The sequence below is a fragment of the Chiloscyllium plagiosum genome, chromosome 28, assembly GCF_004010195.1.
Source record: "Chiloscyllium plagiosum isolate BGI_BamShark_2017 chromosome 28, ASM401019v2, whole genome shotgun sequence".
Classification (NCBI taxonomy): domain Eukaryota; kingdom Metazoa; phylum Chordata; class Chondrichthyes; order Orectolobiformes; family Hemiscylliidae; genus Chiloscyllium; species Chiloscyllium plagiosum.
In genome coordinates this window covers 11,766,336-11,782,133 of record NC_057737.1, presented here as the reverse complement: position 1 = coordinate 11,782,133, position 15,798 = coordinate 11,766,336, and the positions used below count along the sequence as shown (strand labels likewise).

Here is a 15,798-nt window from a genome sequence, read left to right as displayed (position 1 = left end):
GAACAGATGCGACCAAACCAGTTGAGATGTTAGAGAAGCACTTGGTTGGCATCTGGTTCTGCTAGGACTTTGCTTTAGGTGAACATGCTGCCAGCAATCCTCCTCCTAGATATTTTCAAATCAACCTGTTCAGAGATGTAACTACAGAGCTCTGGAGCAGGTGGGGCTTGAACTCAGGTCTCTTGGCTCAAAGGTATAATTCTTCTTATAATACTTGTCTAAGATACTTAGTATCATGAGTGGTTAATCCTTCACCACAAGTCTTCAGCAGAAGAGGCATACACTTGAGTAACAAAAAGTAGTTTATTACAAGCTAGTTATGATAGGAGGTTACATTGCTTTAAGACTGGTCAATTATATCATACTTTGCAAGAGAAACTGGCAACAGGAAAAGTTAAGTCCCTGTGTCTGTCAACAGTACTGACCAGACCAAAACAATTACAACTAGATAATTAGACAACTAGAACTAATCAGCTCCTCCCATAGACTGCCCTATATCTCTCATTGGCTGGAGATATACGAATATTTCAGAGTTAACCCTTACAGGTCAGCTGCCTTATACAACACATCTCCAGCATTTTTTTTTTAAAACTTTAGATTCAGATTACAAGCATTCATAATTGTTTTCTTATTTCCCCTTCTCCACAAATGTTGTCTGGCCCACAGTGTGTTTTCCTGCGTTTTCTGTTGTCATTGTGAGCAGTGCTTCAGTCGGTGTCTGAGTCAGACGGTTGTGGGTTCAAGTACCACTTCAGAACAGTATTCAGGAGGACATTTCGATACAGTACTGAGTGAATGCTGCATTGACAGGGGTGCTTTCCTTATGAAGAAGTGTTAAACCAAGGTTCCATCTTGTGGATATAAAAGATAGATGTTAATCTTTTGAAGAGGAGTTGGTGTTTACTTTCACTGGTGTGCCCAGGCCATTATTCATCTTCCAAACAGCCCAACTAAAAACAGATTATTTGGTAATCATCTCATTGCTGTTTGTGGGTGCTTACAATGTGCAAAATGGCTGCTGCAGTTTCGATATTACAACAACAATTATATTTCAAAAGCACTTTATTTGTTGTAAAGCACTTTGGGTAATCTGAAGGTTATGAATGGTGCTACATAATTGCAAGCTGTGGGCTCTTGTTGCACCACGGTAACATCCCTGCCACTGGACAAGGATGCCTGTGTTTAAGTCTCACCTGCTCCAGAGGTGCGTGATAACGCCATTGATTAAAAATGTCTCTCGACACAATAGAGAGGATCTTCCTTTCTGTTGTCCATTCTCAACCTAGCCACCAGATGGAGCAACACCCTGGTGGTGAGGCCATGGCAGAGGGAAGATTCCTGAGAATCAGGCTGTAGCACATCAAACCTGGACATGACTTAATTCCAAAATAAAGGGCTAAAACTGGAAAAACATTCCCCTTTGCCTGTGCCCACAATCCCCCGGCTGCTAAGCACAAAAACACCAAGGAAAAAAGAGATCTTAAAATTTAAACAAGTTCTGCCAAATTAAAGACATACATTCTCTGCTCATAGATTCAGATTGTGTCCAGACGTCATTTTGTAAACCAAACCAACATTTCATCTTGCCTCAGAACACTTCAAAGAAATGATTATCTACACTGAAGCACAGTTTAAAACCTCAACAATTCTTCCAAGCCTGCGCTAATATGTTCAAATAGACTACATTGAAACAAAATTTCCTGGATAGCACTGGACAACTTCAAAGAAAATTGCCCGAACTTCCCAAATACACCATACTGTATCATTTTTTATTCATTGTTTTTGGATGACAATGTTAAGATTTTGATGCTGATCATTGTTAGTGCTAGTGAAGATGAAGAGCACACAAAATAGAAACAGAAGTAGGATTCTACTCTTTTTATTCATTCACAGGATGTGGGCGATGTTAGCTGGGCCAGCAGTTATTACCCATTCCTAGTTACCCTTGAGAAGGTGGTACAGAGCTATCTTCATGAACCACTGTAATCCATATAGAACATTACTGCATTAGGGAGGGAGCTCCAGGGTTTTGGCCCAGTGAAAGTGTTTCCAAGTTTTTTCCAAGTCAGGATGGTGAGCAGCTTGGAGGGGAATGTCCAGGTGTTCCCATGTACCTGCTGTCCTTGTCCTTCTAAATGATAGTGGTTGTGGATTTGGAAGTTGATGTTTAAGGAGCCTTGGGGAATTTCTGCAGTGCAGGTTATAGATGTACACACTGTTGCTACTGTCTGCCAGTGTTGGATGGAGTGAACATTTGTGGATGTGGTGCTAATCAACTGTGCTTTGTGCTGGGTGGTGTGAAGCTTCTAAAGTGTTGTTTGTCCCCTTGAGACTGTCCCATCATTCAGTAAGATTATCGATTATCTCAAGGGTAGGCAAAAAAAGAAAGCTAAGTCTGTGCATGAGCATTACTCACAAGTTCCATTCACACCATCAAACACCACATTAGCTATAATCATCCAGGTTGTAAGATGGAACATGCATACCTGGACAAGATAACAGACTGTGGCTGTCTGACTGATGCCCCAGAGAGTTAAGTGCTACAGGCAAAGAAAGGAGAAAAATTGTGAGGGTGTTGGAAAATGCATTGTTCCAAGCCAATTTAGCAAGTGGCTCCTTCTGATCGCACAAGTTAATGCATAAGCAGTGACTGAGTGCTGTTTACATCAAATCACTTGTTTCATTCTTTCTGATTGACTGGTAATCCTTGCTATCGATTGTGCCATAGCTTATTTCAGTGGGTTTTGATTTATTATAAATAAAAAATGGCTGTCAGTGGAAAGCAAATTAAAATAGATCAGACTGTCAGGTCTCAAGACAATTTTGCTCAAAAAATACAGACAACTTATTGCTAATTTTTTTTGAAAGGTTTATTAAAATTCCAATTCATACTGCACTGACAAGACCACATTCTTTGCTTCCTGACAGAAGCTATTGCTGGCATAAACTGTCAGAGATCATTTACAGAACTCTGGTCAAAGTTTGCAAAACATCCATAGATTATCCAAACTGAAGTTGTAATGACTGGGGTCCAAAGTTCGTAACAGGAGCATACTCATTTCATTGGGAGGGTTTGAACTCAGCAGAATCCTCTGACAGTATCTGATCTAATCACTACATTAGGGGAATTGTCTGAAGGGAAATGAATTCATGATGAGCCTTGGCTAATGTATGTGCATAAAACTCCTTTTCTTGTTATTTTATGAAGGCATGGTAAGCAGACACATGCAAAAACAGGAAGTGCTAGAGCAAGGGAACAGGTCTGGCACATCGGTGGAGAGAAAGCAGAGTTTCAGGTCCAGTAACCCTTCTTCAGAACAGTAGCTAAGTGACAGTGCTGCTGAGACAACAATCCAAAAGCAGAGTGTTTAAGCAGAGACAAAGAAGAGCTCTCCCAACAAACACCAGACAACACCAACTTCATCAGCAAAGATAATGTTGTCAAGCTAGTGGACCTGTGCCTCACCACCCAATTCACATTCAATAACAAGACCTACAAACAAACCAATGGAACACCCATGGGATCACCAATATCAGGATTCCTAGCAGAAGCAATTATGCAGAGACTCGAAAAAACAGCTCTCCCAACCCATCTGACCCAAACTTTGGGTCTGCTATGTGGATGACATCTTCATCATTATTAAACGAACCAAATTAGAGGAAACCTACAACACCATCAATAATATCCTGACTGGGATAAAATTCACAAAAGAGGGGGAGAACAACAACAAACTGCCATTCCTAGATGTCACAGTAGAGCGAACACTCAATGGGGAACTTCAAACCTGCGATTACGGGAAAGCACCACACACGGACCAAATACTTAACTATAGAAGCAATCATCCCAGCACCCACAAATGAAGCTGCATTAGGACATATTTCAATGAGCCACCACACACTGCAGCACTGAGGAAATACAAACAGAAGAGAAATACCTATACAGCGTATTCAAGGAGAACCCAATAAACATAGTCTGCCAATTCCTCAGCAACAAGCCCAAACAAGCAGACACAACGTGCTCAGAAACCCTAGCCACTTTATCCTACATCAAAGACATCTCTGAAATGACGTCCAGACTACTCAGACCTCTTGGCATCAATGTAACCCACAAACCTACCAACAAACTTAAACAGCATCTAATGAACTTAAAAAGACCCTACACAAATAACAAGCAAAACAAATGTCCTTTACAAAATACCCTGCAAGAACTATAACAAACACTACATTGGGCAAACAGGCAGAAAATTAGCCACCATGATACGTGAACATCAACTAGCCACAAAAAGACATGACCCACTATCATTAGTATCCTTACATACAGACAAAGGAGGACACCACTTTGACTGGGACAAGCCAAACAGAGACACACACAAGAATTCCTTGAAGCATGGCTTTCTAACTGGAACTCTATCAATAAACACATTGATTTGGACCCCATCTACCACACTCTGAGAAAAAGAACTGAAAATGACATCATCCACCCAAAGAAACCTAAACACATAAATAGAAAGTGCTTCACCGGAGGCTCACCGGTGTTACCTAGCATGGTGACGAAACGTCTGACAACACACCTTCCAGTTTAGCAAGCAAATGTACATTCAGAACCTCGATCTGAGCTATAAATCTTTTCAAAACTCGCTAACTAGAAATATTGACTATGGCGAAAGAGAGAAAGGCTTCTTTTATACTGCCTTTCACAAATACTTTCACAACTGTTTTCAAGAAGGAGTTAGAAATACTTCTTGAAGTTAAAAGGATCAATGTGTATGGGGCAAAAGCAGGAACAGGAAACTGAGTTGGAAAATTGATCATTTCGAAAGATGGAGCAGGCTCGGAGAGCGGAATGGCCTTTTCTTGGTCCTATTTTCTACGGTTCTACTGGTGGTCCAAAGTCACTTTACAGACAAGGCACTTTTGAAGCAAAGTTAGTGCAGACAAGACAGGCAATCGACACTCAACATCAGCCCACAAACAGCAAAGTGATAATGATTAAATAATCTGCTTTTATGGATGCCCAATAAGAGATAAATATTGGCCAGGACACCAGGCAGTATGCACCTGCTCATAATCATCCAAGAGGACAGGTAAGGCCTTGATTTAACATCTTCTCAAACGATGGCTCCAGTGACAGTGCTGCACTTCCATTAACATGGTGTTGGAGTGTCAACCTCAATCTCTTTGTGCTCAACCCTGAAGTGGGAGTGACACAGCACTCCTCCAAGTCAAAAGGTAAGTTACCAGCTGTACCATAGCTGGCATATGATTATAAACTGCCATTAAAGGTCTAGTTTACCAATGTCCTTCCATGCCATCCTTACCTGTTGGGCCTGACTCCATTTCCACATGATACAGTGGATGAAACAGAATAAAAGTTTGTGCTGACGAAAAGCTTGAGGAGGAAAGGAAAACAAAGGAAATCCATATATTTTTTGTAAACTCACTTGATATCTACTTGAAATTTCTGTTGCAATTTCCTGACCTTTTTTCAAATATTCTGTTTAAAAAAAAAACTCACTGTGGTCATTACAAGGTTTTGATATTAAGCCGTGCGAGCAGCACTATCCAGCTGTTTCTTTCACCCCACCACCAGAGATCACTATACATGACTTACTGGCTGGACCAGTACATTATTTTTTCCATACAGCAAATGTGTTCTGGAATTTTGATGTAATGACTCCACGTATTCTCTTGCTGAAGCTGCAAATTTATCTTCTGACATACTTCCGCTGGAGTGTCGCTTTCTTATCTATAAAAGAAAGTTCATCTTATTAACAGCAGAACTAAACATGAACTGCTCCATTCATTCATCAATCCAAACTCTGTTATTTCATCCATATGGGGATTAGATATTTGTAAAGCTTGGCCCTGAGCATTAGCAAAGCCTATTGGGCTGCGAGGCTAATCTAAGTGGAGACTGATCCTTATCTGATGTCCAAATGCATCAAATTCCTGTGGTAACTGCAATGGATTGAACGAATCAATAAAGATAAACTGTAAGACATGGAAAGAATAAGTAATAACGCTGTCTAGAATAAACTATTAAAGGACAAGGACAAACCTATACAGGAATTGAAAGCAATTAGCTACATCTGGGAGTGGAGACTACATAGACACAACTGTGTTGATAGCTGCCTGATAAACTGGATACTTATTGCCACAAGGATAACTGATTTCCCTGCAGAAGAATTTAAGGAGTTAATCACAGAAAAGTTGTGCCTTTGTACAGACACTTAAGGCCAAAGGTAACAAGAAACAAAGAAGCTGCTTTTGGTAAGGAAGCCAGATCGATCTGCAGTAACTCTACAAAAGGACTCGAAATAAGTCATCCACTTGGCACCTCAGAGACCAAAGGATGAAAATCTGAATAAGGATTGAACACAGAGCAAGTCAAGAGCAGAAAAAGGTGGACTGAACCTTGGAGACTTGTCCCAGCAGCAAATTACTATTGGTTGAAGTCCTGGCCAGATTGCAACATTAATTAAGTAATAGCTAAGTTGGGTAGCAGGCTTATAATTGCTTACTTGAGGGTTGCTTCATGCAAGAACGTTTGAATTATTGTTTCAGTACTTGATTGCCTCTGAGATTTCTTAAAGTAGCTGATTAAAGGTAACGGTGGTGAGTTTACCCAAAACAAGACTAAGCCATTAATGGAGGACAACGTAGATAACTATAAAGAGAACAGTACCCTCTTGCTTTGGATATTAGGAAGTACAGTTTATATTTGTTTTCCCTATCCTTTTGACTATCTTCATAGAATCCTAGAATCCATACAGAGTGGAAGCAGGCTATTTGGCCCTTCAGGCTCCACCAACCCTCCAAAGAACATTCAACCAGGCCCACAAGCCCTACGGCATTTTCCATGGCTATTCTACCTAGACTGTACATACCTGGACACTATGGGAAATTCAGCATGGTCAATCCACCTAAGCTGCACATCTTTGGATTGTGGGAGGAAACCAGAGCACCTGGAACAAACCCAGGCTGACACCGGGAGAATATGCAAACTCCACACAGACAGTCACCCAAGAGTGAAATCAAACCTGGGTGCCTGGCGCTGTGAGGCAGCAGTGTTAACCACTGAACCACCATGCCGCCCTTGCGTATGTCTAGAAAATTCTTCAGCAGTTTTCAGTTACTCATTAAGGCTGTGATCCTCAGAATCGATCCTTCCTATACAGGTGGAATTGGCTTGCTCAACTGATACCCCTTGATCCACAGAAGGAAAGAAAAATCAGAAACAAAAAAAAAACTACTGTAACTTGACTATGACTCTATGGACCTCTATCTCAAATAATTAGCAAAGTAATGCAGATCTCCAAGCCCATAATATTTTATTGAACTGGCTGTGGTCCCACTAATATAACAGGTTATACAGATTTCTGATTATTTTGATTCTTACACCAAGTGCAGGACGTTTCGATGGGGAATCCTGGTGTCCATGGGCTCCATGAATACGATGTCTTTGCACCAGTTCATCTGCTGATGGATCAGTCCAGTAATGGTCAGCAGTTTTAAGTTTTGTGTACTCTAATGCACAGGGACCAACTGTAACAAGAAGCAGAAAATTAAATGAATTTTCTTTTTCACTGAAGCAGAACAAGATCAAATTGTAATCAGAGTGCAAATATAAATTGCACTACTATGAAGTATGGCATTTGACACGCTTGAGTAAGGCTTTAATTCTGTCTAAAGGAAATTATGCTTATCTCTGCATTTCTCAGACCTGCTCCAACCTAGTTTTGAGCCTCACTCAACACACCACATTATAAAATTTCCATTCACGCTCCTACAATACAAGCTGCAAGGTATTGGGATATTGCAAGATTGGCACTGAGGGGGGCTTGGGATTGGTCATTGGTGACTGTTTTGGTTGACAAATAGCAAAGGAGAAAAAAAAGCTTAAAAAAGAAAATGTCTCCGATAATGAAATAATATAAGTTATGCACACGACAGTGATTCACTAATTCGCAAGACCAATTAACAATGTACATCACATTCCCAGGCAAAGTGCCATTAGGTACACAGAGTTCAGCAACAGGTCATCTCCTGTACAGTGATTGACTTGTATAAGTGATACTTATAGCTCACTCCCACCATTATGGTTCATGCGCCACAAAACAAAAACTGCTGATACTCACTATCAGCAATCTGTTTGTTAAGGCATCATTTGGAAACTGGAAAATACTATCCATGCTCTGAATTAAGTCATATTGCACTTGAAACATTAACACTGTTTGTCTCTCCCTAGTTTGTGCCTGCTGAATTTCTCGAGCACCTTCTGAATTTTATTCTGTTCCCTTTGGAGCATATGGGCTGTTAGCACAGATAGATTCATTTAAAACGGCTTACTTTTCAATGGTTGAGTGAGATTTTTCAGTAAGTGCACTGATTCATACATAACAGGAAGATTGAGGTTGGTCATTATAGAGTTATTGGTCGGAGCCTGGCAATTGTAAGGAAACTACAACTTACTTTCTCCTGTTTCAAGTTGTTTTGAAAACATCTACGAGTACCTTGACTGTTCTTCTCTTGGGGTATTAAGTTTGTTGACCATCAATGACTGCGATGGGCACTTTCTAGTGCAAGCTATTACATCAAGAACATGTACTCTGGCTAATTTCTTTTCCTTGCCTCTGTCACTTCTAGGATAGTGAAGTCAGTTGTAGCCCTTAAACCACGAACCCCTACCACCAATTCCTAGGACAGTGAATCCAGTTGTAGTATTTAAACCACTAACCCACACCCCCAAATCCCTATGACAGTGAATCCAATTTTAGCTTCTAAACAACTAATCCACACCCACAAAATCCTTGGAGAGTGCAGCAAATTGTAGCACTTAAACACTAACCCATATCCTCCCAAACCCTAGGACAGTGAAGCAAATTGTAGTTCCTAAACACTAAGCCATAGTCCCAAACCAGAAACCAGCTAAATTGTTACAAATCTTCCCATTCAGCATTGCTCAGTTACCACAGAGTGACCGAACTGCTCCATTGGGCATTTGATGAAGCAACTGGTAGAAACTTTTAAATTGCACATAAATTTCTTGCTTACAAAATAAAAACAACCTCCCCCCCCCCCCCCCCCCGGTTTGCATGTTTGTTAATGATTAGAATATTAATTCAGAACCCTTACCCAGCAGAGAAGCTAGAATCGGTCCACAGACTGGATCAGACATTAGGGCTTGCTTTTCATAGTATTTGCTGAAAGAAATAAAATGATAAAGTATTTATATCTGAGAAATTCAAGCAGTGTTGCATACAAGAGAGAAAGGCCTAGAAATGAACTGGAGACCATGTCCCAGTGGAACACACATTGTGAGCATCTAATGATACCAATGGCAAGACTACAACAAATGGCATGGAACTAGCAAACTGCATGGACATGTAATTGCACCAGAGACAGTTCATTGGCTGCAGAAAGAAAACAGTTAAGCTAGTTGATTGGAACATCAGTCGAGCAGCTCAGAATCAGGGCTGAAGAGCGCTCCCCTTGGCTCAATATTCAATTAAATAAAAATTTTTAAACTTATCTATAGTATCATGACCTTGTTGGGAAGTGGGGGGAGGGGGGGGGAGGTTGGAAAAGCATATTTAAGAAGAGCTGGTTTGACAACAGTCAACAAATTTTTCAAACTGTCCCATGAAACAGGCACGAGGATTCAATTAGGACATGTAACTGGCTCAATACCATTCTTAAGTAGGTCAATGCTGGAGTGCCCTACCTAGTATATCATTTCTGACACAGGTTCTGTGGGCACTATCCAACAAAGGTAATGCAAAGGACATTCTAAGCTAAAATGTTCAAAATCATAAGTAAATGAGGTGAAGAATAATAGCATAGATGGAAATGACTGGCTGGCCACACATTGAAATCCAAATCTCTGCATTATAAACTTTAATGGTTTACTGTATTGGGTCATGGCATGAAGGATGTAGATTTGTGGTTTCAAATTCAACCCCAGATTCTTGTTCGTTGCTCAAAGTAAAGATACCCATGTTCATTACCTGAAGTCTTTGATAGGGTTCCAGTTGAAACACAGGTGATTTGTAGAGGCTGGACAAGTTCTACCTCAAGTAGGATATAAGACCACAGTTGATTGCATGATTTACTGTCTTGAGACTACCTCTCATTACATTCTCTCCCTCAAGTGTGCTTGCTATGAGAGATGTGCAATGTTTTTCAGTTGGCCGTTCTAGGTACAGCCAATCCTGCATGAGCTTCATCCAGGAATTGGAGTCAATATTAAAATTCTAAAGTTAAGTCTTTTGAGTTATTGTGGAGCTTCTTTTAATTTCCATGTCCCTCAGTTTCAAGCTCTCAAGTTTCACTTTGGTTTTTGCCCTAGCAAGTGTTAGGCATGCTGACTACAATTCACTTGTGACAGTCTCAGTATGGTGCAGGTGCTTGGCGTACCAGCTCAGGTGAACACCTCAGTGGCCATCCTGCCACCTGATGTTCAGAAGCTTCCAGAAGTAGATTAATTCAAAATGTTTGGGTTTGTTGGCAAGATGCTGGTACGCTGTTCAAACCTGACATATATACAGTAGAGTGGACAGAATTATTGCACTCAAATCAGTTTGGTAGGCAGATCCCCTCCTCTCCAACTCCCAAACCAATGTTAGAATTCTGAAGGCTACACTCATTTTGACAATTCTTCTATGTGTTGCATAAACAATGTAAGCAGTTTGAGCAAGTGAGCTGCCAAGTATACTTATGCACTGTTTCCAGGTTCTGGTCATCAACTGGAAATTTGGGCTTCAGGTAGGGCTTTCCTGGAACAACTGCTACATTATTTCCATTTTCTTTATGCTTCTTAAAATCAATGTTCTGCATGGATGAGACATCAGGTCCTGTCACATTGCATGTCCAGCTCTGAACCAGCAGATATGGACATTGGAAGACAGAAAATCACGAAGTATGTCTTTGGAGAAGTCACATTTTTCTTGGAACCCTCTTGGATTGGGCAGTAAAACTAGATTTAGATTTAGATTTGGATGCCAGGATCCCCACCATCTAAGGCATTGATAAAAATAAAGAAAGGCATGTGAAGAGTGTTAAAGATCTTGGTCAGGTTAACAAACACCATTCACATCAGTGATCCTTCAGTCGTTTCTGAAACCACATTGATTCTGTGGCAGCTGATCCTGGCCAAGATGTTGCACTACATGTTTCAGAAGGATTCTGCTGAAAATTTCAGTGATGGATGGTAGTGATATTCTTCTGATTCTCACAAGATTAGACTAAGTGGAAGCATCTTTGTAGGATGGGCTCCTTGTTCCCAAATAGACAAAGTGGTCACTGAGTTTCTTAACTTGGCACTGACCTCCAGCCATTTCTTCCACATGCGATCCAGCTGTGTTGTGAAGAGGGAAAGACTAGGCACATTACTTGGGCAACTAATCCAAATTGCTTGATCCATCTCACCAAGGCTGGTACCACCAGTATTGGTGAGTAACTGGAGCAGCTAGTTGGCTAGTCTAATGACCTGGGACACAGTGGGAAGGAGTCAACCCAAGATGGGCACAAAAGAAGCAAGTAAGATCAAAATGACTGGAGGTTATTAGCACACAATTTGGTCAGTCTCAACCTTCAGGCACAAAAGAAATCCTGTGCTGTATGATTGTGTATGGTGGCCTGACTGGGCTATCAATCTTTACAAACAGGTCACACGGGATAAATGACCTTTCTTGCACCCTTATGGAAAAGGGAGAAATATTTAAAAAAAAGCAACCTGGTCGGATGAGATGGAGATGGTCAAATATTTTTCTGCAAGGACTGACTGGGAACTAGGCTAGAATTACATTGTTTTGTGAACAGATGGCAGGCTAACATGAAGTAGTGCAGAGGTCACCATCAAAGTCCCACCTTCTCAACCTCATCCCTTGCCTGAGCTATGATGACCCTCAGGTTAAACCAATCATCTATGAGAAGGCAGCTCTTTGATCCTCTGGAACCATTGCAACTTTATTTTTACTTCTTGTAGATAGATAAGTATTAATGGAAAAAAATGTATTTGACTCATCAAATCGGAATTACAAAAATACCAAATTTTTCTCTCAATTTATGCTTGCATTCTCAAGAATGTTTGAGGGTGAAGCTGGGGGATGGGGAAGAATTAGGGTTCATGTCCAGCTCTATCCACATGCTGGCTTCCTGATCTTATTTGCGCTTTTGCAAGGAGGCATCAAGGTAAACACAAGGTTTTCCCAAAGGGAGGCAGGGAATATCAACGCACATACAGCTCATGCCACTCTTCAAATCCACCCCTAGGCTTATCAGAGATGGTGAAAGGTGTGGAGTTACCCATCACAAAAAAACAACAAAAATGAGTAGGTTTTCACCTAACATGGGTGAAGAGGCCCAAAGCCGATCTACAAATACAAAAATCACTTCACACACTTATAAACTAAGAAACATTTTATCCATATTTCGGACCAATCTAGTTAACTTTTGGCAAGTTTACTTTTTAAAAATGTTTTACCTTCAGAAAATGCTTTTGTTTTAATTAACTCCAGTTCTTTTGTCTTTAAAACCCTCAAAAATGCAATAATTTGGTGATGATTCAACATGGGCGAATGTGGACCTTGACTAGAGAATGCAAGGTTCCTCTGGATATTTGGAGATTCCACCTCCTATTTAGACTATATAGATTATGACTTCAGCCTATAAAAATAAGGATGGAACGGCAGCGTAGTGGTTAGCACTGCTGCCTCACAGCACCAGGGACTGGGTTCAAACCCAGCCTTGGGTGACCGTCTGTGTGAAGCTTGGATGTTCTCCCGTATCTGCATGGGTTTGGTCTGGGTGCTCTGGTTTTCTTCCATAGTCCAAAGATGTGTAGGTTAGGTGAGTTAGCCATGGGGAAAATGTTGTTACGGGAACAGGATGGGACAGTGGATCTGGTTGGGATGCTCTTCAGAGGGTTGGTGCATATGATCCGGGAAGTAAGATAACCTTGAAATTAATTGCTGACATCGCAACCTACCCACTTCCAATACCCTCAATCTTTTAGTCTGAAGCTAAATGCATGAAATGCATGGTTAATCAAAGCCAGTTAGCAATTTAATCTGATGGATCAGGAATATTGTGTTTGCAAAAATCAGTTAACACTTAATTAAACTTTAGCTGGCTGATGCAAAGAAAATCAATGCTCAATTCTCATGAAAATTTGTGAGACTAATCACAATTTCATTTGTATCTAATCAAATTTAATCATCAAATCTTATGTATAGTGAGGTTCGAAAAATATTCAAACAGTTTTAAAAGACTTAAAAGGTGAATAAATGCGACTGATGCACAGTTGTAAGGTGAAAATATTCCTGTGGCTGAATGGCCTCCTCCTGTTCCCAAACTAACACTGTTTCAGGGACAAGTTTTTCTGCATCAGCTCCACTGTGATGGTTATAACAATAGTCACTCTGAAATGAACAAATACATTGAACACCTTGCTATAGACCAGGCCAGACTCTCTCAAAACATTTCAAGAAAGTAGCCCGCACTAGAACTTTACTAGTTGTTTTAAGCAGGTGTAGAGTGGACAATCTAGGAGAGATGCAGCTGGTCCAACCACTTAGGTTTAAACTAAGTATAATTTATTTACAAAATCATCAAACAAAACACAAACAATTGAGAACAGAATACCAAATAACTCAACCTACCCAAAAACCCAACAGACTATCCTCACTTAATGATGCTGTTTCAAATACTTACAACAATCTCCATAAATACTTCCTTGGCACAAAAGGAAAAAATCAAACACAGGGTCTTACAGGAGAGAGAGAGAGAGAGAGAGAGAGAGAGAGAGAGAGAGATAGCAGCATGGAACACTTTCTTCAAGGTAGCTGTTTCTTGGACCAGCAACCTCAAACTGAGCTGACTGCTTTCAGTGTATAGTCAGACTGCTAAAACCCCAACCAAACCAGAGAAAAGCTGAGCTGGGAGAACTAGCCACTCCCCTTTCATAGTACAATTTTTTTTAAAAACTTGAAAGCGTTTTGCCTGAGGCTATAATCAAATTGGCCCTAAAACCCATCCAAGCCAGACATTTTGGAATCGCTACTTTTACTACTGAAAAAAAAAGCCAAGGACAGCATAACCTTGTTAAAGGAGCAGCATCATCACACCTGCCCCCTTTAAAAAAAATAAACCATCAAAATCCAAAGACAGCATAATTTTAAAACCCCTTAATCTTAAACTGTTAGTACTCTATAACATACATGTACATTACATTGACTACAGTCATACAAACATGCACTGCTCTATTTCGTTTCAATCTGTTTTACTGCTGCCACCAAATGCCTCCATTTCTCTTTCAAGTCTTGACAATGCATCGACAATCATGTTTTCCTGTCCTGTCACATGCACACTTTCAAATTGAATGGCTGTAACTAGCTCCATCTAAATTGTCTGGCATTTTTGTCCTTAAATTTCTCCACAAATGTCAATGGGTTATGATCAGTGTGAATGATTGTCTCAGATACATTACTGGTAACATAAAGCTCAAATCTCTGTCTCTACTGTCAAATATTTCTGCTGATGAATGTTCAACTTCCCTGAGAAATACCCAGGTGGTCTTTCTATCTTCTTGTCATCTTCCTGTAAGAGCACAGCACTGACAGCCACATCACTCGCATCAATAGCCACCTTGAATGGCTTGGTGTAATTAGGTGTGGCTAATACCAGGGCAGTGGTTAACACAGCTTTCAGGCTGTCAAATGCCTTCTGACAGTCCACTGAAACTTCTTGCCTTTTGTTAGCAATTCAGTGAGTGGAGCGGCCACACTGCTAAAATTTGGTATGTATTTTTGATAAAACCCATTCAATCGCAGGAATCATCGTACTGCTCTTTTTGTCGATGGTATGGGAAACTCCCCAGTTACCTTCATTTTTGCATGCTGTGGGGCCACTTGTCCACGTCCAATCACATAGCCCACAATGGTGACTTGGGCTTTGGCAAATTCATTCTTAGTCAGGTTTATCATCAAGCCAGCCTTCCAAAGTCCAAACAAGTCTGATAAATGTTGCAAATGTTCCTTCCATGTGTGACGAAAAGTCACCAAGTCATCAATATATACGACACAATTGGGTAATCCAGGGATGACCCATTGGCTGGCGCATTGTTCATATCAAATGACATGACTTTAAACAGATACAGTCCATTCGGTGCTATGAAAACCGAAATTCTCTTCACTCTTTTGGACAAAAGGTACCTGCCAGTATCCTCTGAGCAAGTCCAACTTAGAAATATAAGTTGCCAGTCCCACTTTGCTAATGCAGTCTTCCAAACACGGAATTGGATATGCATCAGTCTTGCATTATCTTGTAACTGCATTGACTTTGCGATAGTCCACACGTAACCATTGGGTATTGGTACCATTGCTATGGGTGAGCTCCAGTCACTGTAACTTACTGATTATTACATAAATGATTTGGATGCGAGCATAAGAGGTACAGTTAGTAAGTTTGCAGATGACACCGAAAGTGGACAGCGAAGAGGGTTACCTAAGAATGAATTGGCCAAAGGGCTGAGAAGTGGCAGATGGAGCTTAATTCAGATAAATGCGAGGTGTTGCATTTTGGGAAAGCAAATCTTCGCGGGACTTATACACTTAATGGTAAGGTCCTAGGGAGTGTTGCTGAACAAAGAGACCTTGGAGTGCAGATTCATAGCTCCTTGAAAGTAGAGTCACAGGTAAATAGGATAGTGAAGAAGGTGTTTGGTATGCTTTCCTTTATTGGTCAGAGTATTGAGTACAGGAGTTGGGAGGTCATGTTGCGGCTGTACAGGACATTGGT

The 15,798-nt window shown here is 40.7% G+C and overlaps 1 protein-coding gene across 2 annotated transcripts in view; it reads right to left on the bottom strand.

The window, feature by feature from the left end:
- The window catches only part of sgsm2 (small G protein signaling modulator 2), a 204,105-nt gene that overhangs the window by 44,054 nt on the left and 144,253 nt on the right, over positions 1–15,798 (bottom strand). For both annotated transcript variants that reach the window (XM_043718289.1, XM_043718290.1), the window contains exons 5-7: positions 9,136–9,203; positions 7,400–7,545; positions 5,612–5,746 (exon numbers count right to left, since the gene is read on the bottom strand). In XM_043718289.1, coding sequence (XP_043574224.1) covers positions 5,612–5,746; positions 7,400–7,545; positions 9,136–9,203 — 349 coding nt within the window. The remainder of the gene's footprint in view (positions 1–5,611; positions 5,747–7,399; positions 7,546–9,135; positions 9,204–15,798) is intronic.